This window comes from Halichoerus grypus, chromosome 10 (assembly GCF_964656455.1).
Source record: "Halichoerus grypus chromosome 10, mHalGry1.hap1.1, whole genome shotgun sequence".
Lineage (NCBI taxonomy): Eukaryota > Metazoa > Chordata > Mammalia > Carnivora > Phocidae > Halichoerus > Halichoerus grypus.
The window spans coordinates 107947905-107970115 of record NC_135721.1 but is presented as its reverse complement, the minus strand read 5'-3'; the positions used below and the strand labels follow the sequence as shown (position 1 = coordinate 107970115).

At 44.1% G+C, this 22211-nt stretch overlaps 1 protein-coding gene and 1 pseudogene across 8 annotated transcripts in view; one reads left to right on the top strand and one right to left on the bottom strand.

The window, feature by feature from the left end:
* The window catches only part of LOC118538034 (cytochrome c oxidase subunit 7B, mitochondrial pseudogene), a 61970-nt pseudogene extending 45669 nt beyond the window's left edge, over positions 1 to 16301 (bottom strand). The window contains exons 1-2 of the transcript XR_013441959.1: positions 16212 to 16301; positions 5121 to 5286 (exon numbers count right to left, since the gene is read on the bottom strand). The product of XR_013441959.1 is annotated as a cytochrome c oxidase subunit 7B, mitochondrial pseudogene (transcript). The remainder of the gene's footprint in view (positions 1 to 5120; positions 5287 to 16211) is intronic.
* LOC118554236 (shieldin complex subunit 1) overlaps positions 1 to 19691 on the top strand; it is an 83443-nt gene extending 63752 nt beyond the window's left edge. For all 7 annotated transcript variants that reach the window (XM_078056960.1, XM_078056962.1, XM_078056965.1 and 4 more), the window contains one exon: positions 12241 to 19691. In XM_078056960.1, coding sequence (XP_077913086.1) covers positions 12241 to 12683 — 443 coding nt within the window. In that variant the 3' untranslated portion in view covers positions 12684 to 19691. The remainder of the gene's footprint in view (positions 1 to 12240) is intronic.
* The last annotated feature ends 2520 nt before the right edge of the window (positions 19692 to 22211 follow it).

Here is a 22211-nt window from a genome sequence, read left to right as displayed (position 1 = left end):
GCTGGAAACATTTTCAACACAAATACATCCTAAACCCCTCATGTCTCATATTTTCTGCCACTCAGTCAACCCCAGCTTTTATTTCTCTGCTGTCTCTAAGGCCTTTTCTGCATTGGTTTTATCATGTTACACTGTTTTTGAATATTTATGACTTTCCCCCAGTTTCTGAGCTCTCTGTATTTTCTGATGTTATTTGCTCCAGAAAAGAAGGCTCATAGCTTTGCCCTTCTTCAGATTCAACTGTGAATGGGGGGAGGGCAGGGGGAGAGTGAAGGATTCACTCCTATGACTCTTCGCAGTGTATTTCTCAGTCTTATCTTGCCTTTTCAAATCTAACTCAGCACTGCAGTTCTGACTCCACCAGCAGTCAGTCTGTGAACATAGATCTCTTCTGCCTGATTTCCCGATCTCTTAAAAAAAGAGATTTTGTTTGTTTGATGCAGTGTTTCTCCTTCTTCAGTGTATTTACTAACCTCAGCTTTTCCCTGAAGCTCTGCACTTGATTCATAGTTTCCATCAACTACAAAACCACTGCAGGTCGAGTCATTTCAATCCCACCTGCGCTCTCTGGTGCTGGTCCCCTCCTTGGGGCGATGTGTCAGGGGACAGCTGGAGGGCCCCACCAGCCTGGGCTTCTGTGTTTGACACTCCCACACACTGAGGAAGCTGCTGTTCCCACCCACAGTGGGATCCTGTGTGCTTTGCAGAGCATGCACTTGGGACCTCTCCGGAGTCAGTCCTAACCGTGAGATGGGTGATGTTTACTCTGATGCCAGGATGGGGCACCAGCTGTTGGTAAAGGTGATGTTTCTTCCAGTCAGGAATGAACACTTTGTTCATCTGGATTTTCCCTGTGATATGTGTCTATCGCGGCAGGTAGTTACCCAAGAGCATTTGCACTTCACTCTTAAAAATCTCGGGTGTTAAATGACAAATGCCCTAATATTTATATGTAACATCACTGCTGCTGTTCTTGTCACTATAATAATAATGACAGAATAGCTTTTACTTACTGTGAACTGTGTGCTAGGCTCAATGCTAATGAAGCATTTAATTCTTACAACTGTCCTAGGAGGTATGGATCATTAATATTATCATTCTCATTTTACGGAGGAGGCCATGAAGATTCAGAGATGTCAAGTAACTTGCCCAAGGTCACACAGCCAGGAAGTGGACACGTTGGCGCTCAAACTCAAGCCTTCTAAACCCAGTCCATGCTCGAAAGCATCTCATCTACCAGGACAGAAATTCAGATTTCTGATCTGTGACTATGAGCTGTTTTACAGAAGCTAGAACTTAAATTCACGTTCGTTCTGCCCTTTAAAGTAACAAATCTGAAAGTACGTAATACCATGCTGCCTGCCACGCGCAGAACTGGTTTTGGAATTCCTTTGTAAGAACTAGTGTGTGAAACGTAAGAAAAGCAATTTCTTTTTGGAGATAAACCTTGCTTTTTACCTCATTCCATGTTACCCTGCTTGATCACCTACATTATTTGTCAGCTTTTACTCCTAATGCCTTTTGACAGTTTCCAAAAAGATAATTCTGTCCTCCGAGGATGGAGATTTGCCACCAATGAGGACATCCAGAAGAGGTTTCCAGCGGGAGTGGAGACCCTTCCTGAGAGGCTCCAGCATGTTCTCAGTGATGTCAGCGTTTTGAAAATAAGAGCTTGGCCTCGCAGGGTGATTACTTTGAAGGGGCAGTGCTCAGCTATACCTTTGCTTTCCGGTGTGTTTGTTTACATTCAACCTGTTACTTCACAGATATACCTAATGTTGATCTAATGTGGAGTGAAGTCTGTTTACACAAATACGCATCTAACAAAACTACTACTGTGTATAGGAAAGCATCGAACTTCCCTTGTCTGTCAGTCTCAGCAAGTCTGCTGATGTCAACACTGGAACTGGCTCTGTTTTGATAAGAGTTCTGTTCTGTTCCTCTTTATCTCTGAAAATTAGGAAATATTGACTTGTGGATTTGGACAGATGGTGAGTAGGTCCCCGTTCCTCTTCAAGAAAAAAATCCGTTTTCTGCTTCCCCAGCAAAGGGAGATGAGCCCTCTGCTAAATCTGTCTCCAGCAACACTTCAAGCATCATTTTTAAAGTGCTTATTTTTTTTTTCTTACAGTGAAGGTTAAGGTTAAAGTTTCAAGCCTCATCTTAATTAGCTGCTTGCACTGAACTTAATTCTGCTGAAGTAAACAATCGTATTCAAAAATAGCAACGTTGCCATAGCAACCTAGATCAGAATCATTTGATTTTCTTTTCTGCCCCTGATTGTGCCTTACTATCTAGGCCATGATATGAAACAAATCTGCTGAAACATCCCATGTAAAATGAGATTTAAAAAAAAGCATTTAGCGGGGCGGGGCGGGGGGAGGGTGGACATTTTTAAATGATTGCTTTAAGTGTTGCAGGGAAGCTCCTAATTCCCAATGGCTCCTGAAGGGGATTCTGTCTCAGGTTCCCTGGTCTGACAGCCTTTGCTCTTGTCCCCTGTTGGGGCTCCAGGTGCAGAAGTGCCCAAGAGCCGTGCCCCTGAACCTGGACCGGGTCAGGGGATCCAAGTTCTTGTTTCAGCTCCCAGATTCTGGTCCTGAAAGTGTGAGAGCTGAACCAGATAATCCGCCATGGCTTTTCTAGCTGCAAAGGGGTCAGGTTCTGATCCTTTAATTTGGTTATTACTTAACAACATGCAAAACGAATCCGTTTTAAATCAAGCCTCAGGCTAAACCTTAATCTCCTACTAAAGATGAGAATTGTTAAGCATTTTTAGGATCCGGGCCTGTGATTCCTAAACTTGTATTACCTGAATCATCGAGGGAGAACGCCTCTGCCTGGCTCATCACGGCCAACGTGGTCCTAATTATGGCAAATGTTAGCCACATGAAGATCATTTTAATGAAGAAAATTAATAAGCAGATTAGCCTTGTCCGTGGTCTAGTCACCAACCCCCTCATGCAGTGATTCTGGAGACTTGGTCTTTGTCTCAATTTTCTTGTCTGGAAAAAGAGACCCGGTGAGCTGGCTGTTGGCCCTGCCCCTGGATCCGGCTTGGTGCGTGACTTTTTTACTAAATGGAGTAGAGACACAGTATCACTTTTTGGAAGTGATAAACTGACACCGTGAAGGTTGTCGTACTTGAGAAGCTTTGCCATGAAAACAAAAACAAACCTCGAGGTCTTTTGTCCAGCCTCAGACTGGGATAATCAAGTCATGAGATCAAGCGGAGAAAAGTCAAATACACTGTTTTCTCTGTAATTTATTTTGTATGCCATTAAAAAGAAGATAGAAAAGAGACAAAGCCCAGTAGAAAAAGGGTAAAGAAGATGAATTTTTCACAGTATAGGAAACCCAAGTGGCCGCTAAGCGTCTGGAGAGCAGCTCGGCCACTTTGAGTGAGGAGGGAAATGTGACCCCCCACATGAGGAGCCAGGATTGGATACGCCCGCCCGACAGTAGCCGAGTTTGGCAAAGCTGTGGAGAAACAGGGAAACCCAGATCCTGGTGGTGGGAGTGCCGCAGCTACTCTGGAGAGTGATTTGGCCTGTTCTGGTGAAATTGAAAACGCATGTTCCATTCAACTCGGCAGTTCTACGGTTGGATGTAGAGCAAATACACAGGAAGCAGGTACCGGGGGCTCACTGTGCCAGGGAAAAATTAGACACAACCCACATGGCCATCGCAAGAGGATGAAATGGATGAAAAATAATGCAGGATGTTCTTAGAATACTCTCAAGCAGATTCATATATAGTATCGACAACGGCGGGAAGGAAAAAAATCATAAAGTGGAGTGAAAAAAAGCTAAACTTCGTATATGGAAAATAAAATTAAAATGACCATCACACAAAGCAACACGGTATTGCTTAGGGATACATAATATATGTAAGGTATAAAAACGGGCTGGAAAGGGCGCAGGGCTGGCTCCGTAGATAGAGCACGTGACTCTTGTTCTCGGGGTTGTGACTTCGAGCCCCACGTTGCGTGTAGAGATTACTTAAAAAAAATATTTAAAAACAAATAATAAAAAAATAAGACCTAAATAAAAATGGCCTAGAAGGAATGAATCTCTGTGTGGAAGTGGTCAACTTTAATTAAAATATTTACTTCTTTTTTTTGTTGTTTTGATTTTAATGCCAGTGTAGTGAACATACAGTGTTATATTAGTTTCGGGTGTAGGATAGAGTGATTCAGCACTTAAAACACCCGGTGCTCATCACAAGGGCACTGCTTAATCCCCATCACCTGTTTCACTTTTTTAAGATTTCTTTTTTTTTTAGATTTATTCATTTATTCGTCAGAGAGAGAGCACGAGCAGGGGGAGTGGCAGAGGGAGAAGCAGACTCCCCGCTGAGCAGGGAGCCCCATGCGGGACTCGATCCCAGGACCACGGGATCATGACCTGAGCCGAAGGCAGATGCTTAACCGACTGAGCCACCCAGGCTTCCCAGTGCTGCCTTCTTTACTAAGAAAAAAGACTTGAAGCAAATATGACAATATGGTAGTTGTCAATTTGAAGTGGTGTGAACTTGGATATCCTCGTTCTTTGTAATTTTCAGAACATTTTAGTTTCTTAAGAAAATATAAAATGCCAAGGTACAGGTAAAATAGCTTACCAATCAGACGGCAGAGATGAGCCTTATTAACTGCCCTGGGCACTTAATTTTAGGGCTCTTCACCGATCACACATATTTTTGGCTTTTTCCAGCATTCACTTCTGTTCTCAGCAGTTGCCTTTTAGAGGACCCTAGCTTCTGCCCGTTGCATCTGTTCACCATTAGGAGGAAGGGTGACAGCATATGCCACCTCCCCTCTGGGTGATTCATCAGGATTAGCTCTCAGATGTAAACAAGTACAGACTCAGACTGCGGTTTCAAAAGCACCTGACCAGACCACCCATCCTTTGAAGTGTTAATTTGGATTAAATATCTTGAGATCCACACCCTGCCCCCGCCCCTTTGTGAGTCTGCGGGTTTTGTCCTTTAAAGGAACAGTTGCAAATTCTAAAATGTTCAAGCTGCAGATGGCAGGCTTGCTATCAGGCAAAAGGAGGCATAAGCCTGTAATTTTTTTGGTCATTAATTTTATGTTATTAAAGAGACAGAAAATAAGGTACCTTAGAACTCCAATGCCGGTGTTAGTGTACCGAGGTGGAAAGTCACATGAGACCAGAAAGCGGAATCAGAGTGAGTTACCGATGGGGTATAACGAATTGAGGCCCTTTACTTGCAGGGCGGAAACCAAACAGTTCTTGGACAGCCAAGGGGTAGGAGAAAAGACTGCTGTGAAAACAAAGGGGAAGGAAAGGAAGATTGTCTTGGAGGACGGTAGAATAGAAAGTTTAGGGAAAAAAAGTGTGTAGACACCTTATTATTTAACCCACAGACTGGGATGATCTCTGGCATCAAAACTCAGCCCCCCAGGACACAGGATGTATGGCAGGAACATATATGTGATGGCTGTATCCTGATACGTGTATACATGTAATGAATCGTGTGCCCCAGGGCCCTTTTGAGAGGGAATGAGGGTGCTATTAATAATTAATTGAGGGGCGCCTGGGTGGCTCAGTTGGTTAAGCGACTGCCTTCGGCTCAGGTCATGATCCTGGAGACCTGGGATCGAGTCCCGCATCGGGCTCCCCGCTCAGCGGGGAGTCTGCTTCTCCCTCTGACCCTCCCCCTCTCATGCTCTCTGTCTCCCATTCTCTCTCTCAGATAAATAAATAAAACCTTTAAAAAAAAAAAAAAATTAATTGAGACAACAGGCATCAACGGGGGTTGTCCTGAGCAAACCTCCCAGTCGCCTGACTGTTCACCTTAGTAATCATGCACCTTTACATCTTTATTTGAAAATGAAATTCATCAAGTAAAACAGACCATCAAAAAGTTTCCAATTTATCTGTCTTGTGCTAGCACTGCTTTAGGCCCTGGGGGCTACAGCAGGTACCCAGGGAGACAAATGCCATAAGCCGGAGAAGACAGACAATAATCAAATCATACATTATTAGACGCTACTAGGTTTATATAGAAATACAAGGCAGAGAAGGGATAGAGGGACAGTCAGGGCCTAGAGGAGTGAGGGAAAGGTCATTTTAAATAGTGTGCTCAGGGAAGGTACACATTGGGAGGATCTGTGGTTTCAAGGCTGCCCAGAGCCGAAAGAAATCAAAGACTTAATAAAAGAAGAGAATTATCAGGATTTAAGGAAAGAAGGAATTGTGGCTCATACAGAAGATCGGTCACCAATACTCTCTGCCTTCCCCTACAGAAGAATTTTTCACCCTCATCCTCTTAAAATCAGGCTTGGCCATATGAATTGACATTGGCCAGTGATTTGTGAACAGACGTGACAGGGCTTTCCCAGTCACTGCCTGCTCCCCCGGGCTCTTTTCCCTCTGCTGTCACAGTCACTAAGCAATGTTGAGGTGGTGGCTGCCCCGTTGGCCTGGGTTCCAGGGTAAAGGGCAAGCATGACATAGATCTACCGGTATGACACAGAGCTGTAAGTAGTGAGAAATGATCCTTTGTTGTTTAAGCCCCTGAGATTTGGCACTTGCTTGTTACATAGCATAACCCAGCCCATCCTGACTGATACAGGAGCCCTCACTGAGAAGATGACATCTGAACCGAGACCTGAGGACATGAGAGAACCAACCATGCAGAAATGTGGAGAAAGCGTGTTCCACACAGAGGAACAGCAGCTGCAGAGGTTCTGAAAAGGGAGCCAGATTTCTCAAGGCAATGATGCAGAGGTGTTGCTCCACTCAGACTTCCACGCAGCCTGTGGGGCTGGAGGTATAGGACTTAATCTTGCTCACCCAGTGATGCTGTTCACTCCTCTTTTCCTCTGCAGGGTATGGAGTGGAGTGGCAGGGGTGAGAGGAACAGAAGAGGGTAGGAAGGAACAAAAGATCTGGGCAGGGAGATGCGGCCTGCAGAGCGGGGCTCCAGATCCTTGGGCAATATATATTAATATATTAAAAACGATAGTGTCACCCATGTAGAGAGCCTGTGGGGCCTCGGAAGTCTGACTGTTCTCATAAAGGAGAGGCGTCAGTGCATCCAAATTGTGTTAATCCGTGACCACTGATGACCAAGACATGCCCCCTCCCCACTCACCTTGTTCTTCTTACACCCACAACTTAGAGCCACACAGAACCCAAGGAGCCTCCAACAGATGAACCAAAGCAGTGGGGCCACACGTAGGAGTGTGCCGCGCACCCCCCTGAGAAAGGGGGCAGCTGTTCCCTTTGAGCAACGTAAAAGGAGACTGTATGAGCCACACTTCCTTAAATCCTGATAATTCTCTTCTTTTATTAAGTCTTTGATTTCTTTCGGCTCTGTGCAGCCTTGAAACCACAGATCCTCCCAGTTAGCAGTTGCGAGTAAAAGAAAGTCTGAACAAATAAGGTGGAGTGGGCGGCTATTGAGGCTGGTGCATGAGGGAGACAGAATTCTAAATATCAAATCCATTTAGGAAAAACGTGTTAAAGTTGAAAGCTAAAATGTTTCACAGAGATAAAATCCTGCTGCGTATTTATCAACCACAGATGTAGCTGTGGAAGATTCTCTAGAAGAAATCCCCATTAAACATCTGGGTTTCTAAAGGCTAATGGCGCCTCACAGAATGCAACCATTAATCTCAAATCCTCCATGCTAATTGATTGCCTGGCATTACTGAACAAACTATCATCTATAACTCCTAAAGATATAAAAATACTTCTAGGTTTGTTAAGAGTCCCAAACATCTGTATGTTAGCTGTTTTCTCTCCAGTTGAAAGAAAATTTAACAAACGGATGCTCTGGTAGATAGGTGACCTTGAAATAATGCATGCAAAAGCCTGGCCATACCCAGTGCCATCCTCCTCCCTTTCTTCTTGTCAATTCCTAAAGAAATTCTATTCGTGATGGAAGCAAATTGCGATAAGGGAAATTCCAGGGGTGCCTGGGTGACTCAGTCGTTAAGCATCTGCCTTCGGCTCAGGTCATGATCCCAGGGTCCTGGGATCGAGCCCCGCATCGGGCTCCCTGCTCTGTGGGAAGCCTGCTTCTCCCTCTCCCACTCCCCCTGCTTGTGTTCCCTGTCTCACTGTGTCTCTCTCTGTCAAATAAATAAATAAAATCTTAAAAAAAAAAAAAGGGGAAATTCCACTCAATTTAGATAATGCCAAAATCACTGGGACTGGGGCCCTTGCTGAGAAAAATAAAATGGTCTCAAGGTCTGAGAAGGGAGGAATGCATGGTACAAATGGGTACCAGCAAGAAAGGCACTGTGCAGGGATCAACAGCAAAGGTGCCTGGGGGCAAGGCAAAGCAATATATTACAACGCAGTGGGATGCAGCATTCACTTCCTACTCTTTCCAGAATCCATCCTTTGAGCCACTGTTCCTCTCAAGGGGTAAGAGGCATTATTGGCATTTGGGGGAGGATGATTCTTTGTTGTATGGGATTGATCTGTGCCTTATAGGATATTTACATCCTTGACCCTACTCACTAAATACAAGTAGCATTTTCCAATCACTGACACACAAACATCGCCAGACTCTCCCTAGAGTAGACATTACTGTCCCAAGTTGAGAGCCCTACCAATCTGGGCTATGTTAATGTAAGAATAAGGTGCGGTTTGAACTTAGCTTGTGAGGGTGCAGGAACTGACTGAGTTATCAAAGATCGCCATGCTGTCCGTATGTAGGCGCATCAGGAAAAGAAAAGCAATTAACTCTATTTGCTGGCAAAGAAATCCCAGATATCCGAAAGGCTGCCAACAGCCACATTATTAGAGAGATAGCTTTGTTGTTGGTAGTAAAGCAAGTTTTCAAAGGAAGTCAACGACTGAAATGAGCTGTGGATGGTGTTCAAAAGAACTGCTGTAGTAAATAACTCAACCCATGTTGTCATTGCTCTTCTGGAAAGGGGAAGGAGGGTTTCTTTGAAAATGAGTTGCAATCTGCTTGATATTTACATGAAAAACGGAGGAGACAAGCCCAGTTTTTAGGCTCATTGGGTTCAAATCAGTTATTGACCAGTTCCTTAACAAGTACATGCTGTGCTACTGGGAGGGTTCTGGGTCAATGGCTGCCTCGGGTGGCAGTTTGAGGAACTCCCCAGCTTTCTCAGTGTCACTGCTGAGGATCTTCCTTCTCTCTTCCACTCTCCCCATTGACCCTTCTCAGCCCCTGTCTTCCTGCCTTACGTCCCCGGGACCAGATCATCTTTGGGGGAGAAGGTGGGAAGGGACAGCTCATCCTGCCATCGTGGGATCCCTTGCCCGCCCCCCTCTCCCCTTGGCTCTGTAATAGCCACTACCATTTATTAGATAAGGACTGTTTGCCAAGCCCTGGGCTAAGGCTTTTTTTGTGTTAATATTAAAGTAGGCCACCAAAGGAAGTTTTAACGATTATTCCTCCAGAGGTTTGTTTTCATTATTTTTCTTGAGAGAATCCCAAACTCATAGAAAACTTGCAAGTACAATACAAAGAACTTTTTTTTTCCCACGAATTATTTGAGAGTAAGTTGCCAGCCTCATGCCCACCACCCCTGATTTTCCTATGAACAAGGACATCCTCTTCCATAACCCAGTGAAACTCTCAAAATCAGGAAGTTTAGTGGGGTACATTATTACCATCTAATCCTCAGCTCCCATTCAGGCGATCCCGGGAATGTTCTTTATAGCAAAAAGATCCAGGTGAAAATCATGTGCTGTGTTTAGTTGTCATGTCTCTCTGGTGCCCTTCAGTGTGGAACAGCCTTGCTCACTCTTCTCTGGGTTCTCATGACCTTGGCACGTCTGAAGAGTATAGGCCAGTCCTTTTGCAGAATGTCCCTCAATTTGGTTTTGTCTGCCACTTCCTCATAATCGGGTTCAGGTGATGCAGCTTTGGCAGGACTATCAGAAAAGTGGCTCAGGGTCTTCCTGTTGCATCTGGTCCCATGGCAACAGGATTTCGATTGGTCCCCTCACTTACGTCACTTGATTGAGGTGATATGTGCCAGGTTTCTCCACGATGAAGTTATTCTTTTTCCATTTGTGACTAATAAGTATTTTAGGGGGAAGTACTCTGAGACTGCAACTATCCTGTTCCTCAACAAACTTTCAATTATTTTATGGATTCATGGTTTTCTGTTTTAATAAATGGTCTGTCATCTGTTACTCTCATTTTATTTTCATGCTCAAGTTGTTCCAGATGTGGCCAGGTGATCCCTTTCAAGCTGGCCTCTACTCCCCCTTGACAAGCCCCCATCAGTATTTGAGCATTCTAGAACAATAAAATATACCAGTCCCATCATGTACTTTCCTGTAACCACCCTGGAATCAGCCATTCTTCAAGTTGGCTAAGTGGTTTGTTGTTGGGCTCCTTATATGGTGGGCCAGTGAATGTCTGTCCACGTGTGGGCCTACGTGTGTCTCATACCACATGTGTCCATATCCTTGGATGCTTTGGCTTATCTACTTCTCTGTTCCTTGTCTTACCGCAGAAGTTCTCAAAGAGAGACCATTTACTGAAACTCTTGTAGATGAGAAAGCCAAAGCTCAGCAAGGTAGTATGCTGTCTAGCTAGTAGGAAGACTAAAGGCAAATCCCCAAATCCCTTCTCCTTTTCTAAAACCACCCACTGTATCACACAACTTTCTTCATCATTAGCAAGTGCAAATATTTTTATGATAGCTACTAGTTGAGTTAGTGGGGGTGAGGGGCGTGTGTGTGGAATTAAAGCTAGTAATTTAGTAAAGCTTCTATCAGAGCAGAAAAAGAAAATATAATATTTTGATTTAAAGTATAAAGTTTTAAAGAATAAAACTGGTTGGTGCATAAGGAATTCTGCAAATTATTTGTGTGGGATCTTTCCTAGAACACGTTGAGAGGAAAGTCCTTTGTTTCAGAAGAGCTGAGAGATTCCCATGTTAAGAATTAGGGTTCCCAGAGAGGTACAGAAAGTGAGATCAGGGACTAGGGTTTGGCTCCAATTCTGGCTTCATATTGTCTATTATTAAGTCACTTAGTTTATTTGTTACTCTTTTAAAAAACACAAAGGTGGTGATTTTAATTGAGAGACAAAGAGTCTATAGGATTAGTGTAGGGAATAGAGAAAGACAATGTCTGAACTGTGTAAATGCCCAGCACTGTCTACATTAGGGGTCTTTACTGCATTTGTATTAATAGTTTCAGGGGTAGAATCTAGTGATTCATCACTTGCATTTAATACCCAGTGCTCTCCTTACATCACGTGCCCTCCTGAATGCCCATCACCCAGTTACCCCATCTCCCCACCCCCCTCCCCTCCAGCAACCCTCAGTTTGTTCCCTATAGTTAAGAGTCTCCAATATATGCTTTGTAAATTAATGCTTAAATAATAAGATCTAGTATCAGGACTAATAACTGTGGTAATTTAGTCTCCTTGGGTCGCCATAACAAAATACCATAGACTGGGTGGCCTAAACAACAGAAATTTATTTTCTCAGAGTTCTAGAGACCGGAAGTCTGAGATCACAATGCCGGTATGGCTGGGTTCTGGGAAGGGCTTCCTGGCTTCGAGAAGGCCACCTTCTCATTGTGTCCTCTCATGGTCCTCCCTCAGTTCCTGCACGTGGACAGAGAGAGAGAGACAGAAAAAAAGAGAGATCTCTTCCTCTTTTTATAAAGCCACCGCTCCTATCAGATTTGGCTTCCACCCTTACAATTTCATTTAACCCTAATAACCTCCTAAAAGCCCCATCTCCAAATACAGTCACATTAGGGGTTAGGGCTTCAACATAAGAATTTTGGAGGGCCACACCTCAGTCCATAGCATAGTGATAGGCATAAATGATATTTAAAAACATCTTCTGGAAACTATAATGTGATGTGAAAATAGCTGTGAGCTGTTGGTAACAAAGTCATAGGTACTGCTGCTAATAGGTTTGTTGCCTACATTTATTATGGAAGGAAATGCTTAATTTCTGGTAGAGGTTAGTGAAAATAAAGATATGATTTTTTTCCCCATCCAAATTCACAGCTACTCTGAACCTCTATTCAAAGACCATAGATGAAGAACTCCTGAAACATGCAAATAAGATGTTCTTGTTTTGAGCAAACAAGGGGCATAACCCCAGGATGGTGGGAATCAATTCTGGAATCAGCTAATCCTGCCCATTATCAGTCACCCGAGAGCAGTAGGTGTGGTGAATTGAAGAGACGTTATCTGCTTTTGGCTTTTTTGAATATGTGTTCGAGTATTGGAATGTGTTCTCTCTTGCAGACACCAGTCACCTAAATAGTGAACAAAATGATTCCTGGACCTCTGAGAACTTCTGGCTTGACCCTGGTGTGAAGGGCCAGACGGAGACCAAGGCAGAGGATGATGGGCTTCGGAAATCCCTGGATAGATTCTATGAAATGTTTGGCCATCCCCAGCCAGCCGCTAGAAATCCACTCTCCGCATCGGTCTGCCAGTGCCTGTCTCAGAAAATCAACGAACTGAAGGGCCAGGAGAACCAAAAGTACGCCCTTCGCAGTTTTCAGATGGCCCAGGTCATCTTCAACCGGGACGGCTGCTCCGTCTTACGGAGGCATTCCAAGGACACCCACTTCTACCCACGGGGAGAAGGAGGTGTGTCTCTGGATGATGAAAAGCCCACCCCGGGACTTTCAAAAGACATCATTCGTTTCCTCTTGCAGCAGAAGGTGATGAAAGATCTCTAAGTAGCTCCCGGTGGTAAGAACAGGCAGTGTGGAGGATGGCCCTGTGGCCCACGCTGTCAGGGCCCCACCCACATCCCCTCGGGCCTCTCTGGCCAGCCCTGTGGGTGCAGCCCCCTGTGAGCTGATACCGGAGCCAGGTCAGCCCACATGGAGAGCCAGCAGTGTTTGTGGGCCTGAGAGCCCCTGTGTCCACACTACCTCCCACCCCACCCCACCCTACCACTCCCTTTGACTTAAGGCCAGCAACTGACTGGTTGGGAGATCCAAAAGCACAGCTTCCTTGTCCCGAGGAAGGAAGGACATGTTCTGAGGCATAATTTACTCTCCAGGACTCCCCTCTGGATCAGGCCAAGACTGGGCCTTCCCACGAAATCACACCTTGCTCAGCTTCTTCTGTCTCCCTGTCCTCCTTCTCCCGTTCACCTACTGGTGTCTCCTGGGAGCTTTTCCTTAATAAAGCTCTTGTACCTGAATCCTTGACTCAAAGTCTGCTTCTAGGAGAACCCAACCTAAGAGAACAGACTTTTTCATTAGATGAGTCTTTTGAAGGATTTAAAGCTCTGTGCCGAATCAAGTATAAGAATCCTACCAAGTTGTAAAACTGAGACCATGTGGTTGAGAATGTATTTCCCAAAATACATTTAAGATTTAAATATGGTTTAAGATGCATCACATATTAATCATACCCTTGCCTCTCCAAAGCCAGAATTCCCTGTTTTATAATACTAACAGGGCGTGGAAGGAACATTTGGACCCTCTAAAATAAGAGCTAAGATTCGCAAATTAAAAAAAAAAAAAAAAAGAAAGAAAGGCTCTTTGTCTCCACCAGATTGCCAGTGTGAAAGGTGTGAAGAAAACAAATGTGTGCCACCTACTGAAGTCTGTGTAAGCTCCATCAGGCCACGCCAGGCTGACGAGGTACGGCCTTGGCCGTCCGTGGAGGAAGAGAAAAAGGCATCCTTTGCCCAGGTGGATTCCTCCCCGGCATTGTTGCCTTCTGCCTGCCTGCTACCAGCACCCTCGGCACCCTCAGAACAGTTGGCCCCTCACCCCTGTCCTGTCCTTGCTTCGTGGTTTTAAATAGCTGGCCCGGGCTCGTGCCGGCAGGTGCTCCACTCCACGGCCGTGTCCTGAACCCCCATTCGAGACTCAGGGGGTCGAATGACATCACCCGGCACCAAGCTCTCTGAAACTGTCATTGGAGGCCTCCTGCTGATCCCTGCCTTGACAGCCCTTCCCATACATGACATTGACGGAAGGAGGTCCGTCTTTCTTTCGGGGGAAACCGAGAAGCTGGCAACCCTGTGCAGATAGATTTTGAGAAACTGGAGGTGAAATTTGGTTGGCCTAAGACTCCAGAAGCTTGCCAGAAAGCGGATTTTGCAAATAGATCGGCTTCCAAGTGTCCATGAAGAGTGAGGGAGCCCTCTCAGGCAGGTCTCTTGGGAACGCTCGGCTGCGGAGAGGAGACTTCTAAAGGTCAGCAATTCCATACTGAGGCTTCTAGTTCTGAGACGATCAGAGGTAAGAAACAGTGTTTCACGCTGAAGTGCAGAAACACCACTGGAAGGAGACCCAAATGGTAGGAAATAGGAAAGGAGTAGGTCTTTCAGAGATACTTGAGGAAACAAGACTCCAGGTTTTTCTCTGACAAGCAATCATGTGACTCTCTCCCCAGGGGCTTCTCCTATTCAACTGGCCCTGAAATAATCGGGAAACCGGGGGGACTTATCATGGAACATGTGCAGGTTGAATTTTAAGGTCCGGTAGTTTTATTGTTTTTTAGTGTGGAGCCAGTTAATGGATGACTCTGAAGACTGCTGTGGTTTTTAGTATTATTCAGTCGCTGAAAGAAATATTGGAGATTAGTTTCCATGGCCACTAACAGGAGGAGACTGGATTATTTTCTACTGTTCTTAAAGAACAGAAGATGGAAGCTACTTCTGTTTGGCAGAGAGATTTTAGTTATCAGTGATTTTGTACCCTTTTTTATTCTGGGTGCTGAGGGTGCTCAGCAGGAGGCAGACTCTGAGACCAAAGAATTTAGAAATCTAAAAGCCAGAATCACCTTAGGGTTAAAAAAAGAAGAAGAAGAAGAAGAAGAAAAGAGTGTGCTGTGTGTTTGCTTACATCTGAGTAAGTGCTTGTGACAGGTCAGTACAATTTGATTCCCTGCAATCTCGCTCTCTAATTTGATCTTCGTGAGGTTCGGATGGCATTTTCCATTTATCTCTGTTTACCTTTAATAAAGACTAAGAGATAAGGATATTAAGGCCCTGGCCTTTGGCATTATCGTCCGTTTCTGCCCCGCAGATCACTTCACCAACGTCTTATCATCCCGTGAACATTCTGACTGTTCTGTGATATCCTCTGCGGCCCTTTCCAGCAGTCTCCATGAGGGGGATTTGCCTGCAGGAACATCAGAACTCTGAAGAAGAGAAATTGTTACCAGTGTTTTAAGTTTGTATGGCGGCTACTCACTCCATTAGTCATTGCTTTGCATGACCTGCGTGAGTACATGCCACAGATCTTAGTACCAGTCATTAGCACAAAACAATACGGAGATACTTTTAAGACTTTTCATTGAATCACACCTATCACACAGAAAAGTATTTCTAAGTGAACCCCTTGATGATTTTCACAAACTGAACCCACCCGTGCGCCCAGCATCCAGCTCAAGCGACAGAGATCACCAGCCAACCCAGGCGGCTCCCTTCTGAGTGAGGACTTTCATCTGGAGAACAGATGAGAATGGTTTGCTCAGACCCTTTGTTTCTCAAACTGCTGACACCATACCGTAGGCACCACATGGAAAAACAATGTTTCTTTTCACTGTTATCTCTTCGGTTTAATATGCTAGAAAAATATATAACTGCTGCATCTAATCTGTGCTTTTACAGATAGCATGGAGGATAAGCCTAATATAAATATTTAAAATTTAAAAGTGAACTGAATTAGGGGGGTCTGGGTGTCTCAGTCGGTTAAGCGTCTGATTCCTGATTTCAGCTCAGGTCTTGATCTCAGGGCGGTAATATCGAGCCCTGTGTTGGGCTCTGTGTTCAGCAGAGTCTGCTTGAGATTCTCTATCCCTCTCCCTCTTCCCCTACCTGCCCCCTCGCGTGCACTCTAAATAAATAAATAAATAAATAAATAATCTTTTAAAATTTATTTATTTATTTATTTATTTTTAAGATTTTATTTATTTATTTGACAGAGAGAGAGAGAGAGATCGTGAGAGCAGGAACACAAGCAGGGGGAGTGGGAGAGGGGGAAGCAGGCTTCCTGCTGAGCAGGGAGCCTGATGTGGGACTCGATCCCAGGACCCTGGGATCATGACCTGAACCAAAGGCAAACGCTTAACAACTGAGCCACCCAGGCGCCCATAACTAATCTTTTTTTAAAAAGTGAATTGAATTAGCAAAAAAGTTAACAGTGCAGACAACGTATAGATATGTCAAAAATTACACAGCTGGTGTACCAGAAAATGACTGAAATCTGGAAGACAATGGGATAGATAATCTATCCTACCTTATAGTATTCCACCATCTCTCTCCTGGAACACTGCAAGAAACTTCTATCAGATCAAGCCACATCTTCCTTTGCCTGTCTTTGCCCTGCACCCATGTCGCAAATCCTTTTAAAAAGCAAAACACAGCAAATTAAAGAGAAGGGACTAGCCTTGTCAAATATGAAAACATTTTTAACTCTACAGTAACTCAAGCAGCAACAAAAGTAGACAAATCCAAGAAAAAGAGTTCGGCCCATAGATATAAATGCACATGGAAATTGAGAATTTGATGAAGGTAGCATTTCAAATTTGTAAGGAGAAGGTGGAATTTTTAGCAGATGGTTTTAGAGTAATTGGCTCCCCAACGGGGGGAGGAGAATATTCTTCACCTCACTCTTGATATCCAAATGAATTTTAGATGGATTAAAAATAAAAAGATAAAATCATAAAAATGCTAGAATAAAAAGTGAACGATGTAGATACATTCATGTGCACCAGTCGCGCCAGCAGGCCCGGTGTCTCCCAGGCCTCCCTGCAATGGCAGATGGTGATCTAGGGCATCCCCCTGTATCTACCCAATGATATCCATGTAGGCATCACATGCAGGGATCCAGTGGGAGCTTAAGCAAAACCAGAACAAAGTAGACCAAAACAGCATTGCAAGGGCTCAGAAAACTGTCACTGAAACTATAGACTACAAAAGTAAACCTTAAAAAAAAAATCCAAAGCCCAAACAGGGTGGCTGCCTACTAAAATAGAAGATTTATATAAGATTAAGAGTCTCCTAACATAATATGCAAAATGCCCAGGATACAGTAAAAAAAAAATCACTCGTCATACCAAGAACCAGGAAAATCACAATGTGAGTGAGAAAAGATAGTCAACTGACACCAATAGTGAGATGAATCAGATGCTGGAACTATCTGGCAGAGATTTTAAAGCAGTTACCATAAAATGGTTTCAGCAAGTAATTATGAAATCCCTTGAAACATATGAAGAAATATAAAACCTCATCAAAGAAATAGAAGTTACAAAAAAGAACCAAGTGGAAATTATAGAACTGAAAAGCAGAGCCACCAAAATTAAAAAAGAAAAAAAAAACCTCATTGGATGGGTTCAATGGTAGAGTGGAGATGACAGAAGATGGAATCGCTGAATTGAGAACAGTTCAATCAAATTTACTCAATCTCACAAACAAGAGAACAGGGAGTGGGGGGAGAAAAGGAATCTGTGGCACAGTAACAAAAGATATTGACATTGATATCATCAGAATCCCAGAAGGAGTCAAAAAAGATTGTGGGGCTTAACAAATATTCAAAGAAATAATGGCTGAAAAGTTCCATTTGGTGAAAAACAAAACCTACAGACTCAAGAGCTAATATGAATCTGAACTAGGATAAATCTAAAGAAATCCTCATCAAAACACAGCATAATTAAACTTCTGGAAACTAAAGAAAAAAATCTTTTTTTTTTTTTTTTTAAAGATTTTATTTATTTGACACAGAGAGAGAGACAGCTAGAGAGGGAATACAAGCAGGGGGAGCAGGAGAGGGAGAAGCAGGCTCCTGGCTGAGCAGGGGGCCCGATGCGGGGCTCGATCCCAGGACCCTGGGATCGTGACCTGAGCCGAAGGCAGACGCTTAACCGCTGAGCCACCCAGGTGCCCCCTAAAGAAAAAAATCTTAAGAGCAACCAGAGAGAAATGATGCACGTCTTAGTTACAGGCAAACACCAATTCGAATGACAGCAGATTTCTCTTTTGAAATCATGGAGGCCAGAAGAAAGTGGCACAACATTTTTCAAGGGTTGAAAGAAAGAAAGAAACAAACTTGCAACCGTGTCTTCCCCAAGCTTGTCCTGTAGTTCTGATTTCCCATGGGACATTCTACTCAGATGTGTTCTTGTCACCATAAACAAAATGTATAAAAAGTCAAGTGTATCCTCTTTCCCACAGGCTAATAATACTCCCATTTGATATATGTAATCCATCAATGGCATTAACATTTGCTAAGTCACTCAGGCTTGAAAAAATTTGGATTCATCATGACTTCTGCTTCTAAACATTCCACTATAGCATGCCAGTGGTCCTTAAGAGCTGAGACCTGGGAGGCCCTGCTTGGGTATGAATCTTGACTCTATCATTTATTGGCATATGCCCTTGGGCATGTTATTTGCTCTTACTGTGTCTCGGTTTCCTCATCTGTAAAACAGAATTAACCATCGTACCTAGTTCAGGATGGTCAAATGAGTTCATATTTGTATGGTGTTTAGAATAGCACCTGGCAGTTAGTGTTGGTTTTTTTGGAGATTTTTTTTGGGGGGGGGGGTTGCTTAAAAATGGAAATTCTTACATCTGCTGCTTCTTTCTCTTCCTCCTGCCATTACCTGCCCCGAGCTTTTATCTCCTTAAGGCCCTCCTTAAGGTTCCTGCTTCCAGCCATTCCCATGCACTGTTACTACCATATTGGTCTTCCTAAATCTAGTCAGTACTAGATCCCATTCTACCATTCCCCTCACCCCCCAGAAACTTCCCAAGCTCCTTAACACCAACAGGGTGAAGCACAAACCCAGGCCCATGCTATTCTAATCTGTGTTCTTCCCTCTTCTCAGTCCTCAAACCTTATGCCCGAGCTCCATGGCCTCCAAAACATCCCATCCCTTCTCTAGCCCCCATGATTCTACCCAACCTCTCATTTATGCTCTAATCTTACATAGGAGGACCCTCCTGTAGCTATGAATGTGTGTACATCTTCTTTCCCCAAAGAGATGGAAAGTTCCTAAAGGCTAGGGAGCTTATCTTAGCCAGGCTAGGCACAGACCAGTCCTGGGTAAATACCGATTATGACATGAGCTCGTTCTGTGGGTCCCATCTTCTCTTCAGCCTCCTGGTAGAGGGAGCTTGACAACTCTTTCTCTTTCCTGCAACTGAAACCATATAATTGCAAAGCAGGAGTAAGGGGTGGGGGAAAGTAGGAGGTGGCTTTGGCCCTTCTGGGAAACCTCATGGCGGAAGGAAGAGTCCGACTGGAGCTGGCAGAGGCACAATGCTGCCATTAACAAGCAGGATGTCTAGTGAGGCTCATCTAACTCCTCCAGGCCTCATTTCCATCTGCAGAATGAGGACATCAGCAAAGCTCCAAGTCCCCTCAGACTCAAACATTCTGTGACAAATCTCCACGAGAGTGGATTCAGGAAACTGATTTTCAAATTGATTGAGCGGTGTGGCGTTACTGCATGGAGAATTAAACTACTGTTCAGAGCAATTCATTTCCTGAGTTTAGCCTACCGGCCAGTGTTCATTAACCACCATTTACTCTGAGGTACCCTGTGTTGAGTCCTGTGGAGACACAGAAGTGGTATCTCACAGGAAACCTTGGCGTCAAGGAGTTTATTATATAATCAGAATTTATTATATAATAAAAGCTCACCAAGCTCATGATGCAGCAAATTACTTTGTTTACCCACGACTTCTGTAAAATAAAGTTTTACCTGAACCCTAATCCCTGTGTGAACTATGTATTATTCTGCGTGTCATTTCTATAGTAGTTTATGTGAAACACACACCTATTATACATATGCTATACATGTCGATATAAACCTATGAAATGTCCTGAAGACGTACCTATTTAAAATATCTCCCTTGACAGACTAGATTTCTTTTTAACTTTTTAGTAAACCAAATGATGGCGATCTTCAACCTCTCACAAATGTAGAGAGCACTGTGCTGTGTGCCCATCACCTAGCTTCAACAGCCACCAGCCTCCTGCACTCTTTTTCATTAATCCCCCCTGCCCCCAGCCTTTCTGCATGTGTGCTAAAGCATTGCTTCTTCAGCTGTCAGCGGTGAAGGGCCTTTTTGTATAATGTCCATTCCGTCCTGGCCCACTCCAGCACACAGCTCATGCTCACGGCACATGCTGCTCACCGTGCAAGCTCAACAACACTGGGACCGGGCTCTTCCCTGGCCAATGACACACTAATCCCTGCTTGGGTGCCACGACAATGCAAAGTGTCATAACAGTTTCTAAACCCTAACTGTTAATATCTGCACTTACCACAGACCAACAGCACACAATTTGTAAATAGGCATTGATCCACAGGCCATACTTTGAGGAGTATGATGCTAGAGTATTTTATTTTATTATTTTTTTAAAGATTTTATTTATTTATTTGTCAGAGAGAGCGAGCGAGCGTGCACGCACAAGCAGGGGGAGAGGCAGAGGCAGAGGGAGAAGCAGGCTCCCTGCTGAGCAGGGAACCTGATGTGGGGCTCGATCTCAGGACCCTAGGATCATGACCTGAGCCAAAGGCAGACGCTTAACTGACTGAGCCACCCGGGCGTCCCAATGCTAGAGTATTTTAAAACAAATCCAAGACATTCTTATATTTCACCTGTGAACGGAGCATCTGTTGCTAATGGATAAGGACTCGACAGAACAAAACAAAACAAAGCACCACCTGACCGTGAATACCTGAAGATAATCATCCATAACTCCTTAATGTTATCTGATACCCAGTCCATGTTCAGTTTTTCCCAATTGTCTCAAAAATGCCTTCTTAGAGTTGTTTGATTTGAATCAGGATTTAAACAAGGATCTACCATTGCATTTGTATCTCTTAAACCTCTTTCAATCTGAGCTAGCTGCTCTCCTGTAAAAACTGGAATTACTCTCCAAATAAATTTGTTTATCATTAAACCACAAAAGTTTTCCTGACTCATCATGTTTCCTGTGGGTTTTTCCAGCATCTGTTATAGTATGAACATGGGAAGCGCTTCAAAGTGAGTGACCTCTACTCTCCCCTTAAAAATCCATGATCTGTGCATGTTATGACCACATTTCCCACTCCCCAGACTTGTTTTCGTGGCTACACAATTATTTAGATTACTGCATACATAAAAGTGCCAGTCACTCTCACTGTCTGATCTCTGATTTTCTTTGTCTCCAGTGGGACCACTCATATAGCAGACACTTATGGACACTATTAAATGAGCCATGCATATTCTTGGCCTTGACATGCCCAAAGCAGTGTTTACCAGGTACATTCACCCCTTTGGGGAACCTATGCACACATATAGTGGCTTGAGACACTCTTTGATTATTTGATTTGGACCAAATCTATCTGTGGGCTTCACACAATGACATCTTTTTCCAGACACACTCTCCCTATCACTAAGGATGCAGAAACTCAAGTAGCTTTGGCTCTTCACCGACCAATACTTCATGTAGAATCATAGACTTTGAACAGTAATTTACATACTTACATAACAGTAAGGGAAACTTAGCAATTATGCAGTCAAGCCCTCTGCAGGGAGGGAGGTAAAGATCCCTTTGTCTAGTTATCTAGATGACCCCCTCCCCGACAAGAACCCAGGTGTCCAACCTCCAGGGTGACTCTGTATACTAGGGGATGTCACTTTCTGTGCCAGTCAGAGTTCTGCACTGCACACAACAGAAGTGGATTCTAGCTGACTTTAGGAGAAGGTGAATGGGTGCCAAATGGAATTGACCAGAAGTCTGGATAATCAGGTTTTTGAAAACAGGCAGATCCGAAGGAGGCTAGGCAGGAGGAACGCAGCTGAGGTCATGCTACAGGGATAGTCTGGTTGGAATGTTCCTAACTCTGGCCCTTCTGCTCTCTGGCTGTTGAATACCACTGCAGCTAGGGCCAGGAGCCTAGGTGCCACTGCTGCATTAAATTCTAAGCTGTCCCTGCATCTAAATTAAGTCCTGCGTGGGAACATCTGATTTGCTGAGGCTAGATCATGTGGCTGTCCTCTAGCAGCCGGGGGTCAGGGAAAGGGCCATCTGGTTTGGCTCCCTTCTATAGTAGGGGGGTGAATCCTGCTTCTCACCATTTCCTACATCATAGAGAAAAGGGAATTAGGATGCTAAGCATTCCCCATAACAGCAAATGACCTGCCCATCTCTCCACTTGAACTTCTGTTAGTGTATAGACGTAGACAACAGTAGTTACTTTATTTCAACAAAATATGGAGGTATTTCCCAACCCCCAAAATG